The 25095-nt window shown below is 39.4% G+C and overlaps 1 protein-coding gene across 12 annotated transcripts in view; it reads right to left on the bottom strand.

The window, feature by feature from the left end:
* Window positions 1-25095, bottom strand: part of KIAA1217 (KIAA1217 ortholog) — a 337137-nt gene that overhangs the window by 146394 nt on the left and 165648 nt on the right. For 10 of the 12 annotated variants that reach the window (XM_072328265.1, XM_072328264.1, XM_072328263.1 and 7 more), the window contains one exon: window positions 21790-22073. The exons of the other annotated variants lie outside the window; for them this stretch is intronic. In XM_072328265.1, the coding sequence (XP_072184366.1) occupies window positions 21790-22073 (284 nt within the window). The remainder of the gene's footprint in view (window positions 1-21789; window positions 22074-25095) is intronic. 12 annotated transcript variants of the gene reach the window in all.

Raw genomic sequence — 25095 nt, 5'->3', positions numbered from 1 at the left:
TGAGTTTTTTTAGTTATAACTAAAATTATCACAAGCAAACTTACACCATACACTTGAACTTAAGGAGCTGAGTGGGGAGACAACTAGCTGTGAGCTCCCATAGCAAACTCTCTGCTGGCACCAGTCACATCTCTGGCATGACCATGAGTGGCCCCCAGGCTTTCTAAGCTCCTGTTTAGTCCCCAGGAATCCGCTGGCACCCACGAACCACTGGAACACAGCCACGACCCCTCCCTCAGTGCTGTAAGGAAATGAGGTAGGGTTGGACATATTGGCCCTAAACCACCTGGCAATTTCCTTTCATGGAGAAATTCCTACTGTCTAGTCAGAGCTTATCTGCACTGTCGGAGGAATGAGTCAAAATCCCACCTGTGATGGTTCACTCAAGGAGCGCTGTGGAGGTTGCTCATACTGTGCCCTTAATTCTTGCTGCGAGAACACTAATGGTCAAGGGTTACTAACTGGTCTGGTTGAAGAGCTACTGCAAAACTGTCTTTCTCAGGGATGAGAGAATCTGTGTTTGAAGCTGGCAAAGAAGCCTCTTGTTTTATCCAAATGGGACACCACAGCCCTGAACTTTCATTGTCAGCTCAGTTCTCACTGGATGAGATTTTGTACTATTTGTCCTTTATTTCTGCAGGGAAGGCCTCCATCCTATGTCCCATCAGCTGAATGAGTACTAGTTCACCTCACAAAGCATAAAATAATATCTCTAACAGATGCTACTGTTTCTATATATTTAAATATGAATATAAATCTGGCGACTGCTATTAAGGAGCATAAAAGTTATTAAAATCCCGTGTTATGGTTTCAAATTCTGTATGATTCATATGAATCACTTCTGGATACCACATCACTAACTTCTGGAGATGCATGGGGTGCAAAACAAGGAAGAAAATGAAGATGGTATTTGTTTTCCTTTTTCTAAAATGATGGCTGCCATTGTCATAAACAAATATTGCAAGCTGCAATACCAGCTCCAGTAAAACTCTACCCACTGCATGTGGAACATGTCTTGGCTACTTTTAAAGACAGTAAGGGACATTTTGATGTTCAGTTTAATTCAGGATAATGAATTTTCTCATCAGGGAGAAAAAAATTTAAAAAAGCATATTCTAAAATGTGTATCTCACAGTTTAGATTTCCTTCCACACAGCTGAGTAAAATAAATGTCTCTCCATTCAGGTACAAATATGACCACTTAAGCTAACTTAAACAGTAAAACTCCATAACAGTTCATCAGCCTCTTGTCAAATGTCTAGGCAAGTGGCTGGAAAGATATTTCAATCCAAGTAGAAAGGGAAAAATATTTCCAGTGTCTCATGTAAAACATGCCATTATTTTACTCTTGCGACACTGCAGCACACAGACATTCCTTCAAGTCACATTTTTAGTACTTAAAAACATTTTATGAACTTTAAAAGTGGTATGAACTCCAAAATTCTCCTCATCTCAGCAGCTTATTATCCAAATAGCAGTAATGTGTATAAAGTGCTTCACTGGCAGCAGCCATAAATATGCTTCCTAAGCATAAACAGGGCAAAACTCCCATCCTCTTCTAGCATCAATACAAGAGGTTTCCACACATAAGCTGTGGGAGAAAAATTTTCCCCCCAGGACTGCTGATGCTGGGGTTCACCTCACTCCCTTTCACTGTTGGCACAGGACAGCCAAGGGACACCAACTGGTAGCACTGCCTGACCCACTCAGCCAACAGCGCAGGTCAAGATCATCTGCACTTCCACAGCCATCCTTCCCAGCTCCAGGGTCTCTAGTCTCATCATTTAGCTAAAGGAAATAGCTTAAAAATACCATTTCTGTGTAGAAAAAAAAGACAGCATTAATTCAAATGTACAAAGTGTTCACATTTCAGTAGCATGCATTCAAATGTCAGACTCTCTTCAGTACTCCATGGATGGAGCAGCACTAAACCAAGCAGTGGTCCTGGAAAGGAGGAGTTTGTCATGTAGGCTTTGATCCCTTCAGAACATGAAGAAATGGACAGAAAGTACCAGAGATGACGAAACCGAGGCTTCACAAAGTGGTGGGAGAAAGCACAGGTATCTGCAGAGAGGGCAGGCAGTGAGATTGTGGAGAGAGACAGAAAAAAAACAATACCTTACTGCAGTGTGCTTCTCAAAGAGCTTTACAACTTCAGTCTCTTTGCCTCACACTGATTACCACGCACTTTAAAAGGTCTTCCATTAGCCTTGACTTATTCACAGTGTTTATACAGCCCTAGCAATCTAAAGCCTGTCAACAAGATGCGTTACTTTGCAGGCAGAAATGATGATGACCCAGGCCAAGCAGAAGCTCCCAACATAAGCAGCATCAAAAGTACATCTCCCAGGAGCCACAAAGTCCTGCACTCAACCCGCACTCTTCACAGGAATCAAGGCCCACTCCCAGGAACAGTACAGAGGACAAACCCAGGACGCCATAACACACGTTAAGATGGCATTTCACACTTTTGTTGTTCACGTCTGGAGTAATTAATTGGTTGACTCCATCACCCACATCATAAAGTGTGCTGTTATTAACAAAGCTCACAATGCTTGTGTCAAGTCACATTCAGCCACAGCAAAGAACTCTAATAAAGACTGACTATATATTTGACCCATTAGTACTTCTCTGGATGTTTTGCTTTCCTATAACTATTTATTTCACATCAGATGGAAAACGAAAACACTTCTAATAAAAACTGACACATACATTAGTCTTCTATTGTGATAAGAAAACACCCATTCCTTTCAAAAGGGAGAGATCGTTGGTTGTAATGAAAGTTATGGGGAGTCTGACATACTCGAAGCAAAAGGAAATGTTTAAGATCTGAGTTATCCAGAAAACAGAAACCAAATTTTATTCTTTAGAAAATTTCTACTTAAAGTTTCCTCTTTTTGGGGGTCTCATAGATGATGTTTTGGTGCCAGAGTCTGGTTAGCCGGCATCTACTGTGCTGGTGAGAGTATTTCTGCTTTTGGTTTGAAGTGCAATTAAAACAAATAAATAATAGTAGAAGTTTTAAAGGAAGAATGCTGAATCTGGGACTCAATTTAGATTGATTCTTATTCTCAATTGATTTAACAAAAAAAAGAAAAAAGAAAAAAAAAACAGAAAAAATCACTTTGATTTCTCATTAAAATATCTCTTTTTAAAAAATTCATGCATTTAAACACCAGCAAAAGATGGACAGGTCTGGAGATGGCTAACAACTTCACAACCGACAATGCTATCTCTTACCTCACGCAACTGGAAATTACAAATTGCAAAGAAGTTTTATTTTTGCTGATGAGTCCAATAATGAAAGTTTTAAAAGAAAACTATCCATTCACCCATAAGCAAGCTTTAAAACAGGTATGGTTCAGGTTGTCCCTGAAACCATTACCTGAAAACCAAAGTATCCACACAGCAGTGATGACTGCCACACTTACCTCCAGCTGGATTACACACAGCTAAATCAAAGCCTGATTTCCCCAGCCACAGACACACAGACTGCCTGTACATCATTCATGGCATATTTTCCAGCTACTAAAATTCAGCTCCTAAGCACCAGCAGCTTTCTGTGGCACTCACCTCAGTCCTTTGGGTCACAAAGCTCCTCTGCTGCTGCAATCACCTCTGCAGCACAGCAGGACTTCATTTAACCCTTATAAAAAGTATGTATGTCTTATGCCTTTCTGTGAGATCTGTGCTATGCCTTGAACCTAAAGCAGTACATATGCAACAAAGTACTTCCCTCTCTTTTTTATTTTTACATATTGCTGAGAGTGTATCAGGACTTATTTTCTTCTTTGAGATTTCTTGTATTACTATAGTAAACACAACGTTTGCCCTTTTCTCCATTCTGGTCCCATTCCTAACAGAAGTTCTTCATTCTCGGACTCTCACTTCATTCTCATTCTCTCCAGAAATCTCATTTCTATCTCTGTCAGCTTCGTCCACCAGACAGACTCCCGTTTCTTCTGCGGTGTCAGCAGACAGCTGTCAAAGTGGTGCAATGTCCCATTTTCAGGTACACTTTGACACATGACAGAACATTTCTCCCCGGAGGATCTTTTGTTCCCTTTTTCTATGGCGCCTGGGAACAATGTTGTTGTGGTTGTCTCACAATTAAGGTGTACTGTAGTTAAGTTCACATTCAGAAAAATTCACTGTAGCCTGACCCATCACCTGCAATACACAAAACAACGGGGACTTTCGGTGGCACCACACAAAGTGACAATTTCAGGGTGGAACAGTCCTGAGATCTCTAATGTCAGAACTTTTACTGACACAGTCAAGAATTTTCCCAACAAATACTTGAGGAAAAACTCAAACTTTAGGTCAGTGTAGAAAAGACTTCTGCATTAAGAGCAGGAAGTAGTTGATGCAGTGATTATTCAGGCTTTTCTTGTGTCTGTTTATGATATCTATATATTTGTACTGCAATGGGGATCTAACAATATATATTATGATTCTAATTAGAAACGGTAAAGTCTATTTACTCTAATTTTACTAATTTAGTTATTTTTCTTGTAATATTTCCCATAGAACTCAAATTCATATGTTATGTTTTCAAGGAACCTTCATTTCTAAGACCTAAAGCAATTTTTTAACTTTCTGAATTAGCTCATTATTATTAACAGCGCCATATTCAAATGCAGCTGGGTCAAACTCGGTTGCTTATAAAAAGTCCCTGAAAAATTAAAACTGTATGAATAGCCAAAAGCCTCAGTTGCATAATGGAGGCAAAGGAGGAACCAATAAATCTCTGTCAGTTATCCCTATTCATCAGTAACTTTTGTTTGACTAAAGCGTATCAGCTAGAAAAGCGACCTGTCATGGTTCGAAGATTTAGCAAGATGAAGAACTTCTTGCTTCCCTTAATAATTTGTCTGAATAATGAATCATTTCTATTGTGAAAAATGTTGTGCATTACTCTTGATTTGAATCTGCCCAACTTTCCAGCTATAACCTTTATTTTGTCTTATGATTTTCATTACTGCTCTAAAGAGCTGATACTAAAACAGTATTTTCTCCTGCTTTAAGGGACTTAATTGAGGAGCCCCCCTGTTTTGATAGGTCAAGGGAATAAAAAAAAACTGCATGTTTCTTATGCCTTCCTCCAACAGGAAGTTTGTGACTTTCTTTTGCAATGCTCCCGTGGTTCAATGTCCCTTCATTGAAGCTAAGCCTAAAGCTACCCCACATATTTCTGTAATAGTGCACATACATCATCCTAATAGCTGTATTCCTGGAAAATAACTCCTGCTCCTTTTGCAGTAGGAACTCTTGTGAACACAAAGTTCATTAGGTCCTTAATCTCTTCACTGGGAATCTCCTTCACTAGGACTAGTTAGCAGGGCCCCAGATAACCTAATCTGAGGCCCAGCTTTCTATAGAAGGTCAGACCAGATGATGTCCAGAGGTATTTCTTCACAGGATTTGCTGCAATACATTTTTTTACACTTATTCCACCAGCACTAACTCCAACGCTAGTTTCAATTCACATCTTTATAGAACTATCTGCCAGCATTTTTTTATTGTTGGTGGTATGTTTGTTTGTTTGTTTGTTTGTAAAATTTAATAATGAAATATTTGGGAAACAACAGAAAACCTCTTACTAAAATATGCTCTCTGAACTTGGAATACACCAATTTTGCAACAAGTTATTGTGTACCTGACAGGACAATATGTCAAAGTTCTGTGATAGAAGATTTTTAATGAAATCATTTGGCAGCATAAGCAGAATGAATTTCTTGACTGAAGTCCATATCCTAGTAACTGGCTACATTTGTATAAAGGCAGCCATTTAACGTATTCCCAATAGCCATGTCAAGAAGTGACTTGTAGTTACATTTATATCCTTCCAAATGAAACCTTATTTCAAGATAAATTTGCCCAGAAGTATAAAATAAGTTTGAGCAATCAAACTCAACTATGATTTGTCAAATTCAAATGGGCACGCCAGGACAAGACCACTTTATTACCAACTCTTGAAGCAATCCACTGATGTCTCCAAATGTTTAATTTCATCTCCTTCTTCCTCTGTTTTCCCCAAGGGCAGCAAGCCTCAAGACCCTGATCATTCTCAAGGTTTTACTTGAGGAAATTGAAGATGCTGGACTTCCCCTGTCTGTGTTTGCAGGTAAATGCACTCCAGATTTCAATTTTCCAGAAGGAAGAGTAGACACTATATTGATATCACTGACCAGTGATTTCCCAGGACTAAAATAATGCCAGGTCACATATTTCAATGGTCCAACTATGTTAGAAGCTAATACAATTCAGGCTTCACTGCAAGAGCTTGAGATTGGGAGGAATCTCTCTTTTTGATATTTCATCCTTCAGATCATTTCCCAGAAGCTAAAGTAATCTTCTCTCTCCGGCTTTCAAGATAGCGATACCTAAGCATTTGCTTAGGTCAGTCTTTCTGTAAAGGGCACTGTATTCTATAAACGATTTGTGGCAGACCCTAATGAAGGAGAGAAGACAAAGAACTACCCTGTAAAAATATTTCTACTACAGCAGGAAGAATACGTACCACAGTTTGGTTTCATTCTATTTACCTAATACTGTGGCTGAGCAAAAACGAAAAGTTTTTTGGCCTGTGAAACAGTATCTACAGATCCTTAAACAATGAGCTTGTTCTTAATGGTTGGATTAATTCAGATTGTGTAAAACTGCTTAGAGTAAGTTTGAACTGCTTTCATGTGAAGTAGCACAGAAATATGTCAAAGAACAAACACAGGTTTTGTCCTGTTGACTCTTAGATTGCTAATTGAGCAAAACAGGGGGAAAAGCCCTGTTACATGTCCTGTGATCTTATCCCATATCCTTTCTGTCTAGCATAATCTGGCCGGAAAGAATGAGCTCTACTGATAAGAAGAAATCTCTCTCTCTCTCTCTTAAGCAAAGGTATAGTAGCTGCTCTCCTTCAAATTAAACAGAGCTCATACCACAGTATTTATTTAAGAATTCTTTTTCAATATGAAGAATTATTAACTTGTTTCAATTGTGTCTTTATGGATAAGACTAAGAAAAAGAAGTACAACTCCACACCTCAGTACACTTTGGACTTAGCTAAGCAAACTACAACCATAGCATCACTCAAAAAATGCCACTGAAAAATAGTACCTATATTAAGAATTCATTCAGATGCTTTTGAAATCATCTACAATGAGTAATGGTTAACCCAGACATTCACCTGGGAAGGTGACGTCAGTTTTATGTTTGCACATTCCAACTTATTGAGGCCTTCCAGTAAGAGTTTGATTATTATACACCATCTACCTTGTCACATGCTTACATGCTGTTTTTAAGAAAGTTAATGGGGAAAAACAATGCCTTTAGTAGTAACCAACTACACTTCTGCCAAGGATATTTGACCATCATGCCTAATGTGTGCCTGAAGCAGGAGCTTAGATGAGAAACAACTGGCTGATATCCATTTTAGGTTAGAACAAAGTGAAAGGAGAGATAGGAGATACCACATGTGCTGTGGAGCTGGGAAGAGTAATTCTTGGCAATGCTTGGAGCCTGAACTTTCAAAAGATCAAACAGCAGAGGTATGGCTATGACTGCTTGCCTATCTCAGCTATCAATGAGAAAACTGGAAATTCCTTCTATGTTGGAGAACCAAGACAGTTTAGTCACATAAAAGGCAAACTGTTTTTGTTGAGCATAATATCACAATATATTGTTAATCCTGAAGCCTGCACCAGTCATTCATTTTCCAAAGGTTTCTAATGGTACTGCCCTTAAGCACACCACCAAACACACCAAGAACTGACTCAAGGCAATCAGAAGAGGCCCCCACACAACCAGTCTCTGACTTAAAAGACAAAAAAATATCCAGGACTAATCAAGACTTTTCTTCTTTACACAACTCTTATTCAACTCTCCCTGAGCAAGAGAACATTTTGAAATGATGACTGTATTTTAAAAGAGCTTTGAAAGACCACAGAACGCAGACCTTCAAGTAAGTTTGCAGACCAAAGGGAAGATAAACCAAAAGCAAAGCAGCAATGGCTACAGGAACCTCACCTAATCTTGCTAATCTTTGTTTGAACACCTTTTCTTTTCTTTTCTTTTCTTTTCTTTTCTTTTCTTTTCTTTTCTTTTCTTTTCTTTTCTTTTCTTTTCTTTTCTTTTCTTTTCTTTTCTTTTCTTTTCTTTTCTCTTCTCTTCTTTTCCTTTCTTTTCTCTTCTCTTCTCTTCTCTTCTCTTCTCTTCTCTTCTCTTCTCTTCTTTTCTTTTCTTTTCTTTTCTTTTCTTTTCTTTTCTTTTCTTTTCTTTTCTTTTCTTTTCTTTTCTTTTCTTTTCTTTTCTTTTCTTTTCTTTTCTTTTCTTTTCTCTTCTCTTCTTTTCTTTTCTTTTCCTTTCTTTTCTCTTCTCTTCTTTTCTTTTCTTTTCTTTTCTTTTCTTTTCTTTTCTTTTCTTTTCTTTTCTTTTCTTTTCCTTTCTTTTCTCTTCTCTTCTCTTCTTTTCTTTTCTTTTCTTTTCTTTTCTTTTCTTTTCTTTTCTTTTCTTTTCTTTTCTTTTCTTTTCTTTTCTTTTCTTTTCTTTTCTTTTCTTTTCTTTTCTTTTCTTTTCTTTTCTTTTCTTTTCCTTTCTTTTCTTTTCCTTTCTTTTCTTTTCTTTTCCTATCTTTCCTTTCCTTTCCTTTCCTTTCCTTTCCTTTCCTTTCCTTTCCTTTCCTTTCCTTTCCTTTCCTTTCCTTTCCTTTCCTTTCCTTTCCTTTCCTTTCCTTTCCTTTCCTTTCCTTTCCTTTCCTTTCCTTTCCTTTCTGTCCCCAGAGGAAGTTAGAAAAGCTATTCTGCCCTCTCTTTAATAGTGCAGTCCTAAAATTAAAAAGGAGAAAAGCAATGACAGAAAGATTGACATTCTGGCAGTATTTAAGGAAGGATGATAAGTGGAAGTAGAAAGTACAGAACAAAAGAACACATACATTCTCTTACCATATAAACTACTTAGAATTCCACCTTTATCTCACCACCATATGCTACTGAATGATAATCTAAGTTCTTGTTTTGCCAGGCAGATTCAATACATTCGTAGATCTTACTCTGTGTTTGGGTTAGTCTGGTGTGTTCAAAATGCAACACAGCAGGTAAACCTAATCTGAAAAGTTATATATCTACTTCAGAAAAACAATCTTCATAGAAAGTGATCACATTAAACCAAAGATCTTTCTTCTATCAATTTAGAGTTATTTCCCCCAGTTTTTATAACTAAAATAACATTGTTGCGATGTATCACAAAAAGACAAAAAAGACTCATTTTTTTCTCTAGTGGTACATTGCTAATAGGAACTGTGAGAAATCCACAGAAGTTTACTAAAAAATAATAATTAGAATCTTCCCACAATCTTCCCAGAATCTTCCGTTTGAGAACCTGTGAACTTCTTTTATAATTATTTCCTCAGTTCTCCTTTTATAAACTATTTAAACTTTCCCTAAATTTCAAGTCAGCTGTGTCTATATTACATAGTCACAGAAAAATCTGCCAAATATGTCATAGGAGCAACTATTCTCAAATATTCTGTATGTTGGAAAAAACATCTCTAAGATAGATTTAAGTCATGCAAAGACAAGACCAAACTTGCAAGTTCACAGCTTCTACAAAACAAAGCAATACATCCTACCAGAGAATGAGGAAAAAAAATATGATGATAGAAGCAAGAGAAGAGAGGTGAAAAAATGATTCGCTCATCTTCAGAGCGCTAAAACCTCTGAAGTACAAGGCTTCTGTTTGCTAACTCCTTCGATTCAGAAGAAGCCCACAAAGTAGCAGTTATTCCAGAGTCCTGGAAAACTTCCAATGAATAGATTACGCAGATTACACTTTACATATCAATACTCTCTATAGTTAGAGATGAAAGCAATTTGGTTTTTGGACAAATTTTAAAACCAGGAGATGAAAACAAATTGTACGTTAAAATGGTGCCAGGGAAGGTTTTTTTTGGCAGACCATCAGTCTCTCCTTCAAGAGCATCTGACAGCTACTGCTGCAACCTAGAGCTTCGTGCCGTTCAAAAATCAGCCTAGGAACATGTATAGACAAAAGAATAATAAGAATGAAAACTTGAGAATGTTCCTTCTTACTAGGAGAATTCTTCTAAAAAAAAACCCTGTCTTTCAAAAAACTTCCATTAACTCTTATATCAGCCCCACACAGGAAAGCCCTGGCTCTTCATCCGAGTTGTACCTGGCTGACAGAAGAAGCCCCAGAGGAGCAGCAAAGAGCTGAAAGGCTCCTTTTTCTTCTTGGTTGGGTCGCAGGAGCATTAGTGACTGCCTCCTCCTCAAAATCCATGCCCTTGGTAACCTGGTGCCATCGGCACTGAGCAGCAGAGTTGGGAGCAGCAGCACTCATCTTCTGCATAGGGCAGATTTCTTATAGGTGTGCATATGCAGCAGAGCCTCATCCGATGTGAAATTTCTTTGCGCATCCGGGTATATGAATGACTCACATAGAAAAAAATACTGGTTTCTCATGGTTGCATGCTTGCATAGGGGTGGGGATTGAGCACATTTGCACATGAGCTAGACCTACCCTTTTGTGACAGGATTAATGCCTGAGACCAAGTACTTCATGATTGAGCAACAAAAAGGGTAAAACCTGAACAGAAAAAAAGACCTCTGAAAGCTTGTGATCAGAGTAACACAAACAGTTAATGCTATGGCAAAAACTCTTGAGGAATGAAGCTCCAGTAACACCCAAGCATCACACACAACCTCCGCAATGGCCTTGGATTACTGAAAGTTATTCATCAGCCTGGGAGGAAACTTGACTCCTACTCATAGCAAGGTTTTAGGATTGTATGGGATTAGCCCAGTTGCTCAGGATAGGATCAGGGCCCTTGCAGGGAGCCCTGTCCTGCAGCAGCACCCATCAGCTGCCAGCACTGGGATCTAGAGTTGTCCAGGAGCTGAGGAAGAGCAGCAGCAGGTGTGTGGAGTCCACACACATGGGAACACGGCGTGCGGAAGTATCCGGTGCTGAAACATTTGACAAAAATAAAGTAAAAGGGAAGTACACATGAGCCAGAAATTAGATGCTTGCATATGATACAAGAGGAAGGGAGCATTGGACAGACAACCTGCCACAAGTTTAAACCAGCTTTGCTGCTGTCAGCCGGAACACTGTCATTGACATCACTGTGAGCACCCCTTGGGCCAAGAAAAACATCTTGTGATCTGCCCCTCCACACCCCATCCCACCCAGCTCTTCTGCAAAATTTGGAAAGGAGAAGTTCTCCACCAATTTCCAGAAAGATTTTGAGGTTGTTTCTATTATGTGCTTTCATGTACATTCTCCAGCGACAGACACCGTATGCTGCAGGGTCTCTGGGGTGCGTCGCGCAGTAAACCTTCTCACCTCTCCATGCTCTCATGACAAGGGCCAGCAACAGGCACCAACCTGCTTCCATCCCCTTCAGTAGAGACCAAAGATAGAGCAGCTTGGGTGAGCAGCTGAAAAACTGACTGAAAGAACCAGCATCTTCAATAAAGAGCAAAGTCCCAAAAGCACTGCCAAATGATGGTACCCACGACTCTGCAGCGACTCCAGCCCAAGCACATTGAGGCTGGCCCACACCCCTGACTAGGCAATGGCTGGCTGGGATTTAATATTGTCTTTATAACAGCAATGACTATAAAACTATTACACAAGTTAAGTACAAAATACTGTTGCCGTTGCTTTTTTTTCCCTTAATAAATAAGAAGCAGAATAAAAAAAGTCAAATTAACTCAGAACATCAGTGAGGTTTTGGTGTGTGTTTCTTAAAGACTTCTAAGAAAAAAATATACCTTAGATAACAAAGAAATGAAACAATCATTTCTTCTTTAAAAAACATGAAATAAAACAGCTTCTTAGTTTCTACTGGAATTTTTATAAATATCTCAGTTTTTCAGGAACACATTTTTTAAAGAAGTGTCCACTTTTATTTTTTCTTGCATTCTGCTAAAACTCTTTCTTCTAAATAATGTTAACTTTTATTTAAATCAATCAATGCCACTCAATTATCCATTTATTCAGCCAATGAGAAGCAAGTGACATTTCTTCTTATTCTAATCAAAGTCAAATATTTGTTCCTTCTGTGAGTAATTTATTACTAATTACAATAGTCTGATGTATGGTATTTTGTGTTACTAAAAATAGAGCTACAGATGAATAAATGCAGCTAAAATTGTGCTTTCAAAGCACAGTGGTAGAAAGCCCAGAGCTCATACACAGACACAGACAGCAGGTTTGCTTCCAGACTTTGGACACCCACACACCCACAAAATAGGAGCAAATTGCAAAAGCCTTCTGCTTGCTTATTCATCTGGTGGTTAGTGTATCTGGTAATGAATTCATCAAGCAATACATAAAATCAGACTCGACTACTTTCCAATACAAAAAAATGTTCTAACTTATTGGTTCTCAGTTTACTTCTTGCTGCCTTCCTTGGAAGACAGCCCTCTCCCTCCAGACTGAAAAAATGCTTCACTGATTGAATTACTATTCTGAATTCAATCTATATAAGAGCATGGAGACAGTCTGCTAAATGAAAATGTGATTAAAAACAATTAAAATCTAAAATATTCTCAAAACTTCTCAGTTGAGCTCTGCTATTTAATGCCATTAGACATAAAGAAGTCAAAAGCTTAGCAATACAAAATCAATATTGGACATTCATACAGGTACCAAGAAGATCCAGTTTAATGACTAACATGAATAATGTTTCCAAAGACAAAATAAATCTTAAGCTGGCAGACAAAGTACTCTGTAGCTACTAATGAACAGAGCATGGGTGATGTGCACAGCACAGATCTACCACCCATCTCATCAAGAACCCACATGGCAGAAGCCATAAAAAGAGCAGTCTCTGTAGATTTCAGAGGTGAGCCAACAGGATAGATTCTCAATTTCTCTCTTTAATAGCTATATATATTTTTTTACACAGTTTTTTTTCCTTTAAAGTGAGGTGTTTCTATGGCTGTGTACTAACCAGAGGGTGAAAATCTCAACTTAAATGAAGAACATTGCTTGGCGCTTACTAATGTAGTAATCTCCATGTGAAGGACGGGAATCACTGCAAACCACAGCACATGAGGCCACACAAAATGCAGCAGTAAAAAAGGTACTAATTAATAGCAGAAAAAAAAAAAAAAAAAAAAAAAAAAAAAAAAGGACTCTTTAAAACAGAGACTCGGAAAACAAATCTCATCCAACTAGAAGTCTCTCTGTTGGCTTGATGTGCCAAGATGCAAAATTCAATGCTACCTGATTCTGAGTTTACGTAACTGGCACAATTACCCCTATTGAGTGAACGTTAAAAACACTTCTCAGCGGCTGCTGTCAGAGCCACAGTTGTTGCCTGCCATTTTAACGATAGCACTTTTTCTCCTGAAAGGAAATCGTAATGTTCATAAGAGATTTGTTTGTCATATTTAATCTTGTTCTCTTATTTAGGCCCACAAAAGAGATTTAAATCACAGGGATTATTGCTAAACCAAGTAAATTAATCAGGTGACTTCAGTGCAATCTACCTTTGTTAAAATATCAACTGAAAAATGCTGTAGTGCAGCAGCAATGGTCCAGAGGTGCATTTACTTTGCTAATGACTGACATAAATATGAGCTCCCCTCCCAAGTGACAACGTGCAAAGAGCACAAAAATGTTCCCAGTGGAAAGCTGATAGGTTTACTAGGCTGAAAAGAGAACAACCAAGCACATTCATAACCATTTACAGCGAAATGGTCTTGGGAAAGAGCAAATATTCATAAACATTGAAGTTGATCACAAGCCATGGAAGGAACCAAGGACCAGGAAAGCAATGCTGTCATCTCAGCTCTACCAGCATGGTCTGCCATCCTCACAAAACACTTTCACCTGACTGCCAAACATTTTCATCTACCTGCCAAGTTAACTGACCTCAACACCTTCCCTAACACCTCCAGAACTATGCATGAGAGAGAGAGGTAGCTCAGTAGCAACACAGACTGAAATGTCAGTATATTATGGCTTCATTTTCTCTTTCATCACTAATTTCTTGTGCTCCTGGAAGCAAACAAGTGGCTTGAAATGAACTTCAGGGTTGCTGCTGAGCCCTGTGTAGAATGGCACTCTTGATGATGCCGTTCTTTGCTGAGCTGAGTGTGAAACATAGCGCCTCAAGTGCTCTGGTTTAGAAGCAAGAGTTGGAAGAGGAAGTAGTGTCAAAGCACCCTCACACACCAATCCACTTTTGCAGGATATGTAAAGGAAGAGTGAAATATTGAGCTCCTTGTTTGCCTCATTTTGAGGGAAGTTCAACAGCCACAGTTCCATCTCTAGGCAGAGGCTTTAAGAAGCAGGCCTCAGCAGCATGGGGTCAGGCCTTCATCACTGCCTCCTGAGGCTTTGACATCAAGGAGACAGGAACACAAGATCCTCACAGCCAGAAAGAGCATGAAGCTCAATTTTTCCTGAGATGAGGTTCATTAAGCAGTTGGCTTGAAGAGCTCACCACACAGCTACCGAGACTGAACTCTGTAATACATCATTGCCCAGGAGCTCAACATCAAAGGAAAATTGTAAAGTTTGCCTGTCCCAGACTCCTTCAAGCCTTCTCAGAGGAACACAGGTCTCAGGTACAAGTTCAGAAAGACAGGATATGCCTGTCCCACAGGGTGGTCACTGCCAGACCACTCTGCAGGACACAGATCCCACTGTCCAGCTCTACTGAGCTAGTCCTGCATTGGTCCCATCCATCAAATGAGGCTGTGCTGACTGTTTCCATGCACTTACCAGTTACCCACAGAAGTAGCTCAGAAAGCACCAGGACTACAGTGATTATGTGCAAAAATTCATCCATAAACACCTCCAGATTTCTCTCTCTCTCTTTTTTTTTTTTTTTTCTTTTTTTTCTTTTTTTTTCAGAAAAGCTTAAGTTTCTGAAACCTAAGGAATCTCAGGTGCCTGCAGTAACTGGGAGAGGTTTCCATGGGTAACTCTCTTGAATGCAGCTGCCCAGACTTTGTTTTAACAGAGAATTAAGTCCTAAATTCTTTACTGGATCTAGACATAAGCACCTAAAGAAGCTCACTGCGTGCTTTTATTCAGTCAGCTGAAAAAAAAAGGATTCTGGAAATACTTTTCTCTGTCATAACATTAGGTTAGAAAAATACATGCATGAAACTCACATGAACAAAGGTAAGCATACGAACAAGCACCGTGGACTTCCCAATTGTAAACAACACATGTTATTTAAAAAACTCAGGCACTGCCATGGAAAAAAAAGCTACTAATCCTGTTGGAGCAAAGTAACTGCTCTGGTGTGTGATTTGCGTGGGGGGAGGGAGAGAGGGAGGGAAAAAGAAAAGGAATTGCTTTATTAGCCTTTTAAAAAAAAAAAAAAAAAAAAAGTAGCTTTTTTATTACTTGTAACTGATAGATATAAATGAAGGAACTTACATTTATCAAAGCAAGTATCATCATTCTTGTTAAATTCCACTTACTCCAAGAAGAGATGCCTAAGGGGTAGTAGTTCAGTATACACTTTTGCTTTACCTTTTTAAAATAAAGAGTAAAGTTGAAAGACATTCCACTGAGACATTATGCTAGGAATATTTGTCTACCTCAACCATTATAGCAAATACTAAGTAAACCCACTTTACTTTGCTAATGAAACAGCTCTTTGTTCATTTATCTATCTAGCTATTTATAAGTATCTCGCGATCACAGCATTATCTGGGGGCTAAAGAGCATGTTTCAACTCAAAACAAATGGACATGTCATCTCATGTCCTTCCATAAACAAAAGCTAAGGGCTTGGGTTCCAGCAGAAGTTTAAGCTTGCAATCATGTTTCGAATGTTCGTTTTCATAGCTTTACTTTGGTGCTTTTAACAACCTGAAGTAAGAGCAGTTGCCCTTACCATAGAGAAGCACTGGAAAGCAATAAATACTTGTGCCAGATGGTATGTGAGACAGAACACGTGTGTATGCTGGGGAGGGTCCTCATTCCTGAACGTGCAACATGCTCTGTGGGGCTTACAAAGGGGAAAGGCAATCTCATGTGGGGAGGGAGGTAGTACCCTTCAGCAGAGATGAGACACCAGCTCACAAATCTCCTGAAACAACTTCAGAAGCTTTTAAAAGCAAACAAACAAACAAACACCTACAAATTATGCTGACACAACAACAAGTTCTGACTGTAGGACACCGACCTCTCAGATAAAAGAGCACATTATACATGGTAGTTTGTGAACCCACAAGTAATTCAGTGAAATGGACTTCCTCAGCTAGAAAAATCAGCAGAAACATGTATCCAGATTAAAACTGCATTCTTCACAATTATGTGCATCTTAAAACAAAATATCATTTCTTAAGTTATCAGCACACAGTCTGAAAAAGTATTCACAAAATATTAAATCGATTTCTCCCTACCCATAGCATCAACTGGCATCAGTGTAATGAATGCAGAATATGCTGGTTCATTCGATATGCTGCCATTTGTACATTTTCTATTACTAAATAATTAACACCCAGGCTTCTACAGAAAGGTTAAACTGAAATTAATTCTACAGTATTCCTATTACTGGCTTGGTTCCAAGATAGAATCTAGGGGTGTAAATGCAAGGAAAGCCACAGGCAAAAAAATAAAATAAGAGAAGCTATTTCTTCACTTTGTACTACTTCAAATCCATAAATAATGGATCCATGCTTTAATAATCAATATACGTTCTGGAAAAAAAGCGTATTTTACCTTGCCCGATCAAGCAATGCAGAATGTCAAGTTTTTCACCTGGAATTAGGTAACGTGTCTATAATACTCATCAGCTTTCTCATTCACTATAACACTAAATCCTACTGAGGGTTTATACTGAACTGAAGTTTCTCTCGATGGTCTCTCAGGTGTCATTAGGCAGAACCTATGATTTTTTCCCATTCACATTTTTAAGCACGGACATTAACTACCACACTCCCACCCATTCCCACCTAAATCTAACCCCTGCCAAACGAAGCCATCAGAGCAACAAAACTAAACGTGCCTCATTTTAGCTTATCACAGCAATGCCAATGGGGGGCTACCCCTCAGGTACTGATGTTTTCTTCACCCGTCTGGGTCAGTGTAAGGACAAAAAGTGGTACAACATAGAGCACAGGGATTCTACTCTCTCTCAGGAGGACCTGAAAATATCACTTTTTGCCAATACCTGAAAGACAAAAGTCCCCACAGATTTTCTGTTACCAGACTTTTATCTTCACATGCTTGCCTTTACAAGATGTGCTTTTGCCCAAGAAAAACCTATTATGAAACGCTCCAGAGTTATCCTACGATATCAAAACATATATCCAGCTTAAGGAACTGATACTGTGACCTACATAAATAAATAACAAAAAATGTTAAAGCCTCAGTATTTTTATAGATCTCAAATGATTGAAGAAAGGCTGTTGTAATGTTAGGCTTCTATTTCTATTCTATTTTAGCAGTTAAAGAAGAGACATCTGGCAATAATCTACAAATAAATACAGTGTCTCAATTCTTAGTTTCTCCTCCAAAACCCTACCTAGGACATTTTTGCAGCATGATTCATAGAATCAACATAATACATTACAATACTTCTCAAATAATTCCGAATTCTCAGTTCATTCAGTAAAGAACTCATTTTCGAAAGAGAAAACGCAACGTGCCATGCCAAAAAAACTTGCCGTATTGACTCAGCCCTGCTGCCAGGAAGAACAACGGGCTGAAGCAAACTCCATGATTTCAAAAGCATTTTTTACAGCGGGGGCAGAGAGAGAAAAGAGACTTATTTACCGAAATGTGAGATTCCACAGGTGAGCCCAGAGAAACGTTCAGAAATCCTCTTCCTTTTCTTCCCAAAGTTTTAATTTACAATGAAGCTTGTGGTAATCCTTTAAAGCTGCCAGGTAAAAGGCACTCCATCTCTCTGCCGTATTTTCTTTCGCCCTTTTGCAGCGTAACTTTGTTATTTGCATACAGCTTACTTCTGGCCTATGGGACTTTTTGAACATCTACATGTTAAATTAGCTGTCTTGACATGCTCTATCAAGCATGACATCACGAATCTCTATGGCAACCGTAACCACACCTGCCCAGATGCCAGAGTTACCTGTCATGTTCAGACCTAACCGAACACAACAAAAAAATCCCAACCACCATTTTCTAGGCACTCAGCATTGCGTGTGCACCAGAAGGGTTTGGCTGTTGGGCTGTTTTGTTTGTTTTTTTAATCAATGGAAATCTGATTTTGTTTGCCAACAAATGCGCTCTTCACAGAAACCCAGCAAAAAAAGCTAAGCTGTTCCCAACCCTTCCCAGTCCTGCAGTGCATTCCCCTGGTTAAACAACAACAAAAGGAATCTGTGGCAAACACTGCCCAGCTCATTTGCTAAAGGCACACTCAAAAACTCTGGCTCTGAAAAACTTCTATGGGCTCCCTTTTGCTCTCTGCTCACTCAGAAAAGCTTTTTTTTTCTTCTTTTTCTTTTTTTTTTTTTCCCCCTGAGGTGACTTGTAGAACAGGTTCACTGCAGGGATTACCCACCTCCCATGGCAAGGTTAGCATTTTTAACCTCTTAATTGCAAAGTCCTTTTCACCTGCAGCACTGCTGGCCCAGTGTTTGCACTTGTTCTATTCTCTGCTCCCAGGCTGTGTGGGGCTCAACACACCAGGCTGACCCAGCCCAACTCAAACTCCACAGCACAGAGGTCAGTTTCTGCCTTTGTCTTCTTTTTCCCTTTCTAACTTTCCTGAGGATTATGCCCATCAGCACAGATCAGGTAGATGCACCGTGTTCAATGCAAGCTTCTTCAATAGCTTTATCTATAAAAATAAAACAGTTTTGTTCCTTGGTTTTGCAGATGTCCAGGTGGAAGGAGTCATTGTGTCTGGCTATGGGGTTGGCTTACAAAGGGACACAGCACAATGTGAAGATGAGCGCAACTCCCCTGTGCAACACAGCTGTGGATTATTTGCCTTGCGGCCACATCCCAAGGCCCTACCACAAATAAAGACAGTTCCTGTCTCTGTGAGCTTTGCCTTCCCAAATAAGACATCACATGCAGGATGGTGAACCTGTGAAGTGGAAGAGAGATGATCTGTATGCACAGCTGGGAGGCTGCAGGTCACCGCATTAGCTAACCATCAGTAATCCTCACTGATATTTTTTACCTGGCCTCTATTGTCCTGCAGTTCTGTGGCAGATTATCTGAGCAGAAATGGGTTCCGAGAACACACATGCAGGGAGGGATTTACCCAAATAAACAAAGCCTGGAGGAAATCATTAATACATAGCAGAAGACACAGACAGAGGTGATACGATATGAACTGACAACATCAAACACATTTTCTTCCCCTAATGTTTACTCACTGCAAACCAGGGGCCTGCCGTCATACTCAGATACAGATGGTTGAAACAGGCCAGGGAAGAAAGTTCACAAAAAAGAAAGAATTACTGATTTTCTGGGCCATTTTTGTTGGCTACACACTTGGCAGAGTTTAGAGCAACCTAGAAGATAAATGACAGTATGCACTGCAAATCTTGGGATGTCTCATGTTCCAGCTGTACTGCTTGACACAGAGATCAGAACATGGTGTTGCATTGGCTACTACCCTTGATAGATCTTCCACAGTGGGGGAATTCCCACCATGGATAATGATGCCACTTCCCAGATATTGGAGCAGCTGGAGAAACACGACGGGAGGAAAATGGCCTAGAAAATAAATGGTGACATTTCGGCTCCTGTCCTCCCACACATCTCACTACTTTTGTATGTGACATATTTATGTTACACACACATACAGTTCACATTTTCTACACAACTGCTATGCACACAGATACATGCACATGGAAATTAAAAAGGAAGTCTATACGCTGCACATATACACTCTTAAAAGCAGTGACATTATAGTCTTTTCACAAAGCTGCCAAGTAAGTCCGCATTATACATTAATATGTTTATATACATATATTCCTGTGCATATACACATAAGTGCAAACAAAATACAGATACATGGGTGTACATGCTTAGACACAAATAGTAAAAAAAAAAACAACTACATTGAATGCATGGAGTCTTCAGTCTTCCCCATTCCCAAGAACTGTAATCTAATGCTCTAATAGTAATTTTAATGTAATTTTGTATATAAGGAGTGTGAATTTTAAAACAATACATATGTCCAATCATTAAAAAAAAAAAAAAAATAGAAGCAGGAGACATTCACATAATTTTACCCTCAATAAATTAGCAAGGATGACACATTTTAAACAAATAGCAGAAACAGTTACTGCATTCCTTCCGTAATTTACTGCCTTCAGAAAAGGATCAAATTACAAAATGTGTAGGGTGTAATGCTGTAGGCTGTTCAAACTGGGTTTGCAGTGTCTGCAACACTGGAACTAAATATTTACATGACTCGAGAAGATCTAATCTCTGAATTTCAGCCCCCACCCCCTTTATTTAATTTGTATGCTATCTTTATCCACCACCCGGCACATTCCACACAGTCACTAGAGTTCATGAAAGAGATAAGTGTGTGGGGGAGTCCAGACTTTCAAAGGAAAGTAGGAAAGCTGCTTTAAAAATAAGGAATAGATCACTCTCGTTAGAGTTGAAGTCTTGCAGCAATTTTAGCAGGATACACATGGATGCTAGCAGTCTTACTGAAGCAGTGATAGCACCTGGGATCTCGAGAGACCCTGTCAAAGAGAAGTTGTAAGGGGGAGGTACCGAGTGACAACTGCTCTGATCTCTAAAGTCTTGGAAGGTTTCAAAAGACACTGAGAATTCATAAGCACTCCCATAGCAGAGTACAGTACTTTGCCAACCTGTTTTTAATCCTTACTTACAATTAATTTGCTGCCAGTATCCTACAAAACACTAGGATAAAGAAATTACAACAGGATTGCTGTTGTAACCATTTTTTAAACTGAGAATAACGGGCACAAGATACTTAACAGTGAAGTCTACATTCTGCTGGCTTATTGAAATTTATTATATTTGGAATACAACACAGTCTGCAAGGTTTAACAAACTAAATAACTTTTCACTCAAAACCAGAGCCATGCAGTGAACAGTCCCTTGTGTGGCATTCCCTAAATTCAGGTCAGCGCGACAGCAGCTTCCACCTGTTCTGAGAAATACATCAGTGTATCATCACATCGTCTCCGATCCTAAATCTACTTCTTCCTGCTAAAAAGCAACTGTAGTCAGACAAGAAGCACCTTAAGGGTACACTCTGGGCAGGTTGGCGTTGATCTCAAGACAGTTTGGAGGAGGCAGATACCTGTAGATACATCCAGTCTGTTTATATTAAGAGACTTAGAAGTAGAAAAGAAAGCAAATGAAAGGGTAACAGAGACAGCTAAAGCACACAGATATGGTCTACAGATATTTTCCTTTCTCTCGGGCAGTGGTGCCAATATTGAAAATGTAACAAAAGCTAACAGCTGTTCCATATTTTCCCTTCAGCTGTGAAAAAGTAGATGGAGATCCACACACTGAGATCAAGAGTCTCACCTTATCCCTTTCTCTGTGTATATTCTAAAAAAAAAAATGAAAAGCTCCTCAAAAATGTCAGTTTCAACAAACAACTCCAAGGTAATTTTGATCAGTTTGATTATTATTGTTGTTTCTATTGATTTCAAAGGAGAAACTGAATCCTAGGCAACTTTGAACACAAAACGCTTTGTTAGATTCTCACCTTCTGTAGTGAGGTTAACACATTCAATTTTCTACCTCACATTCAAAGTGAGGTAGCAGTTATAAGGATTCCTTAACAAAAAGCAAGATACGTATCTGATTTTCATACCTGATCTCTTAGTCTCTCCTGATGTCCCATTATTGCTGTAGCATGATGGGGATATTTCTGCTTCAGATGCTCTAGAAAAGCCTCTCTCTTTCTGTCCATTTCCGAGGTTTGCATTCCCAGTATTTCTTTGGAACTGCGAGGGCCACCTACTGTATGTCTTCGAGGGATGTTACGTGTGGATTTGGAATTAGAAGAGTGACTGTTTGGTGTTGAAAGTAGCTCCTTAGATCGGAGGCATTCAGCATCATCTAGTGATGTTAAATGCAAACTGTGTTTTGCCTGGTCTGAAAAACAAAAAACAAAAAGGCAAAAAAAAAAAAAAAAATTAAGAACAAAATCCCAACATTCAATTTAATATGAAAATGAAAATAATCAGACTGATAAAAAAGCAAGGTCAGTTTAAAAGTCTGGTAGTGCCCAATGGCTTGTTCTGCATCATTAGGCATACATATGTTCTAATCAGCAGCCTGGACGTAATCATTTATATAAGCTCAGCACAGTACTTACTTTCAATGCAGAACCACAGCAGTGCCTCACAGAAAAGTGAACATGATTAAAGTAGATGTTCCTTTTATATCATCTTCACCACTATGTGGCTTGAAAAGAAGATCTGACAGGGCCCTCATTCCCTGACCTTTAAAACCCACAGGATGCTTTCTTTCCAGGGCAAGGAACAGTGTTCTTCGGAGATCTCCAGTACCCTTAATGGCCCTGTAACTCGTATCCCAAAAGATACCAACAGAGAACATTCCTTTGACAAAGCAGATTTGAAATCCTTAATCTTTTTTCAGTGTGTTTTCAACACGCTCAGAAACACCTATGAAATAATAAGAGGGCTTTGTGGGTTTTTTTTTTTTCCTCCTCTATTTCTGACTGTGGTATGGTTTTAAATTTCATGGATCTCCCTTGGATTTTATACGTCTCACGACAGCGGGCTGGAAAATACAACATTGCTCCCACAACAAACAATTTCTCAAGAAACAAAAAGAAAACCAAGTTTTGAGTGATATACAGACAAAAACAAAACAAACAAACAAAAAACTTCAGATAAATGTTCCAACTTTAAAACTGGCTTTAAGACCAAAGATCATGACTACTTTTGCAAAGAGATAGGCAGACACAGAGGGTAGGTAAGTGCTGGCTTATCTTCAGGTAACTGTGTAACATGAACCCTCTGGTGAGCAAAGAAGTGTAGTCTGGAGCCTTGTTACCTAATACCTTTGAAAATTCCCTTAATCTTTTGTCAGCAAAGAAGAAAAAAGCTCCAAACCAGAAGCACTGAAAAGGCCTCTCCAAGTCCTGGGTGCTGGGTAGGCCCAGGCCCCCACGGTAGTGTTAACCCTTAGCAGCCACTCTGCAAGAGAAGGAAGGCCCTTTCTTTGCATGGTCTTTGTACATCCCCATTTCTGCTACTTTTCCACTCAAAGCCCTTTCTGCTACCAATGACAGCCCCCCCTGAGTGCTGCCACTCATATGGCAATGCTGTTTGGAAACAGGCACCTACTCGCTTCTATTTATGGTTCACCCAGTCAGATTGACAGACTGCCCACCACTTGCCTGAGGATTTCATTCTGAATACTCTTCTGCCTCCTGGCACACATTACCATTTGTCTGCCAAGTCCCACAAAACATCAAGCCTGGTGATAAAGAAAAACCTCCACTGATCGAGCTCTGTGAAGTCCCACCACTTTAAATGGGGAAGCCATTGCTTTGGTCCAAGAGGACTGGGCCTCCAAAATCCTGCAAGTTTCTGTAAGGTCCCTGTAATGTTCACAGCCTCCAAAGTACCAACATCATCTTGTTTGCATCTACAGGAATCTATCCTACAACCAGAAAACAGAAGCCTAGCCTGCAGTTGCCGCTTTGTTTTGAGGAACACAGATTCAGACACTGCTTTGGAAACAGCTTTGGCTCACGGGGAGTTTTGTTCTTATGTGGTTTCAAATCACTGTATCACTGGAGACACAGCATGGGACAGTTGTTGGAGGACAGCATGGATGCAGATCACTATCGAGCCCCATGTTATTTCACCTCAGAACTAGTGGAACAAACTGCAGGATGCTCAAGCTTTGAAGAGAGGTTTCTTTCCTCAGTCTGCTTTCTTCCTGTAGTCCTTTAAAAAGATAGATAAGGCCCAAAACCGCACACAGCAGAGGCCACCTCTAGCTCATTTTGAGCAAGAACAACTCTGACAACCTAAATACATACAAACACACACACATTCTTCATGCTACCATTTAACCTTTCCAAGAACAACTTAACAACAAACAACATCCACCCTCCCTGTTTTCTGAGCATTCAGAGCACCTACTGTCAGTTACACTTGGCTAAAAAAGAGGACATTTTGCTTGCAAAAACCAAGTGTGGCAATTCCAGACACACTGAGTCAAACTGGTTTCTGAAAGCTGCACAGTCACTTCAGTGGATTTTAGATGGGAAAAAAAAAGAGGTGGGATGGTGTTGGCTGGACTTTACCATCTCTGTGCATTGAGAACACAGAAGCTGTATCCCTGAGGCTGAGGCTTTGGAACAAAGGTGTCGGAGAGAAATAAGGAAATCCCTTTGAGCTCTAGAAAGTCAGTGTGTGCGTGGGTAACTGAATGCAGCAATTCTGTACCAACCCTTAAAGTATTGTCACAGCAGCAGTTTCAGCCACTGGATTGGTGACAAGTACTTAGAATCACAGAATCACAGAATCACCAAGGTTGGAAAAGTCCTAAAAGATATGGCAGGTAATGCTATACTGAGAAGCACAACTGAGTGCTCATGGCTGTGGATTTCAGCCCCTAAATCCTCGTGCAAAGCCCCTCCAAGCTCTGCACTTCAATCATTTCAGTAGTTTAAGGAAAAGCTAATTAATTATCTGAAACATAAGACATATCAAATAATTTGTTTTAGAATTATTGGTTAATGGGTGGAACCTTGAGAAGGAATTAAAAAAAAACAAACCATAGTTTTCACATACTGTATTAGAAAGATCAGCAAATTATATTATTTTTCTTTCATATACTAGGAAAATACTGTATAAAGAGCAGTGAAAAGAAAGGAATGCAAGCTATGCAAACTAATTGCTAGTCTTGCCAGGAGGCTGACCTGGGCATTCAGCATGATCCCTCCGTATTGCAGCACAAATCAGCACGTGACTTTCTTGTTGCTGCTCTGGCTGCCGTGCAGTAACTACTGCATTGCTTTGTTGCCCAAATCTATGCAAATCAGCAATAAACAAACGAGCATGGATAATACTATGCATCTTGGCTGACATGTAAACCAAACTCTGTGTGATGTTTGAATATCTTTTCCTAGTAG

Source organism: Excalfactoria chinensis, chromosome 2 (assembly GCF_039878825.1).
Source record: "Excalfactoria chinensis isolate bCotChi1 chromosome 2, bCotChi1.hap2, whole genome shotgun sequence".
NCBI lineage: Eukaryota > Metazoa > Chordata > Aves > Galliformes > Phasianidae > Excalfactoria > Excalfactoria chinensis.
Note: the sequence above shows the minus strand (reverse complement) of the source record. Positions and strands in the feature narration are given on the sequence as shown.